Source organism: Trichechus manatus, unplaced genomic scaffold (genome assembly GCF_000243295.1).
Source record: "Trichechus manatus latirostris isolate Lorelei unplaced genomic scaffold, TriManLat1.0 scaffold00454, whole genome shotgun sequence".
Classification (NCBI taxonomy): domain Eukaryota; kingdom Metazoa; phylum Chordata; class Mammalia; order Sirenia; family Trichechidae; genus Trichechus; species Trichechus manatus.
The window spans coordinates 86,966-88,680 of record NW_004444390.1 but is presented as its reverse complement, the minus strand read 5'-3'; the positions used below and the strand labels follow the sequence as shown (position 1 = coordinate 88,680).

At 35.7% G+C, this 1,715-nt stretch overlaps 1 protein-coding gene across 1 annotated transcript in view; it reads left to right on the top strand.

Annotated features, from left to right (window-relative positions):
- The window catches only part of LOC101344770 (cytochrome P450 3A4-like), a 69,235-nt gene that overhangs the window by 61,591 nt on the left and 5,929 nt on the right, over window positions 1-1,715 (top strand). The window contains exon 12 of the mRNA XM_004391082.2: window positions 704-930. Coding sequence (XP_004391139.1) covers window positions 704-930 — 227 coding nt within the window. The remainder of the gene's footprint in view (window positions 1-703; window positions 931-1,715) is intronic.

The following is a 1,715-nucleotide window of genomic DNA, read 5'->3' as shown; positions in this document are numbered from 1 at the left end:
CCCTGGTACCATCCAATCATAGCCTTCTTTTCTCATATTGGGGATAGTAAGAACTAGTTTCCCTTCAAATTATTTAGAGTTTACGTACAATATTGAATTTCTCTCCATATTCTCTCTGTCTCTCTTTTTATCTATGTTTCTATGTATCTATCAGTCCATCAATCAATCTATCTATCTATCATCTATCTACCTCCCTCCCTCCCTCTCTCCCTACCTGTCTGTCTATCTGTCTGTCTATCTATCTATCATTTATGTATGCTAGCATGTATCAGAACAGCTAGTAAGCAGTATATCTGATCTGCAAAGGCTTATATGAAATTGAAGAATTGGTCGTTTAATTTTTCTCTTACCTTGGTACACATACGTGGCCTTACTTTTAAAAGGGCACTGTAATCTGCACATATATTTCTTAAAAGTAATGCTTATAGTCACATTTGTTGACAAGAGAAAGAAAGTTGCACGTGGTAATACTAGGGATTTCAGGCCCTGTTTAGAGGATTTTCTGAGGGTCTCCCATATACTGCTCCACACATCCCAATGGACCATTGAGTAGGTCAAAGGAACATGGTAGATGTTAAAATAATTTATAAATGCTAAGGTCCTTTATCAATGTAAGATATTCTTTGGAGATTCTAATACTTCAGTAGTACTACATAGACTGAGTTGAATCTCAACTTTTTGAGCTCTTGTTCTTTCTTCACAGGCACCTCCTACGTATGATGTCATGTTACAGATGGAATATCTTGACATGGTGGTGAATGAAACACTCAGATTATTCCCAGTTGTTGGCAGACTTGACAGGGTCTGTAAGAAAGATGTTGAAATCAATGGAGTGATTATTCCCAAAGGGACACTGGTGACGGTGCCAACTTTTGCTCTTCATCAAGACCCAGAACACTGGCCAGAGCCTGAGAAGTTCCTTCCTGAAAGGTACAGGACCCCTGGGAAAGGGAACCCCATCTGGTCCAGGCTGGTTCAAGCACGTTCTGATGTCTCAGGGTAGATGACAAATCTGTGACAGTACAATCATTTGCTTATGTATCTTTCTATTTTTAGTGGCTTTGTTCTTGTTTCAAAAATGATCTTTGTTTTTTGTCAAAATTTTATAAACTGTAAACTAGAAAAAAAGAAACCTGTATACATCCATAGTCCCAACAAGTTTAGATAATCCTTATTAATAATGTGATTTATGTGCTGTGGATGTTCTTTCTCTGCATATATCAATTTTTAAAAATTATAAGAGTATCATATTTTATTTGGTTTTGAAGTGTTTTCTTTATTTAACAGCAAACTATAAACAGTATCCTGTGTTACCATAGATGTAAATATATCATAATTTTTGATGGTTGTGTACATATATCATAATTTATTTAATTTACTTTTTTATTTATAAAATCTTTTTTCTTTCTAGCTTTTATGTGCTGCTCTTTTTAGCTCTCTGAATTTACCATCAACTTTAAGAAGCATTTGCTCATTGCATTTTTTTAACAGTGTGAAAGTCCTCATCTCTGAAAGGACTTGTAGAAAGAGTAAATCTAAGTTGAATAAGCCCTCTGTTTCCTGGACCAGAGTACATCTATGATTCCTCCAAGCTCTGCATCTCTACCTCCCTATAGCATCATGACTTCAAAACCAGATGCCACACACTGTACTTCTCTCTGATTCAATAATCAAACAGATATTAAGTGTTTACTGTGTATTATGGGGTGCATCAC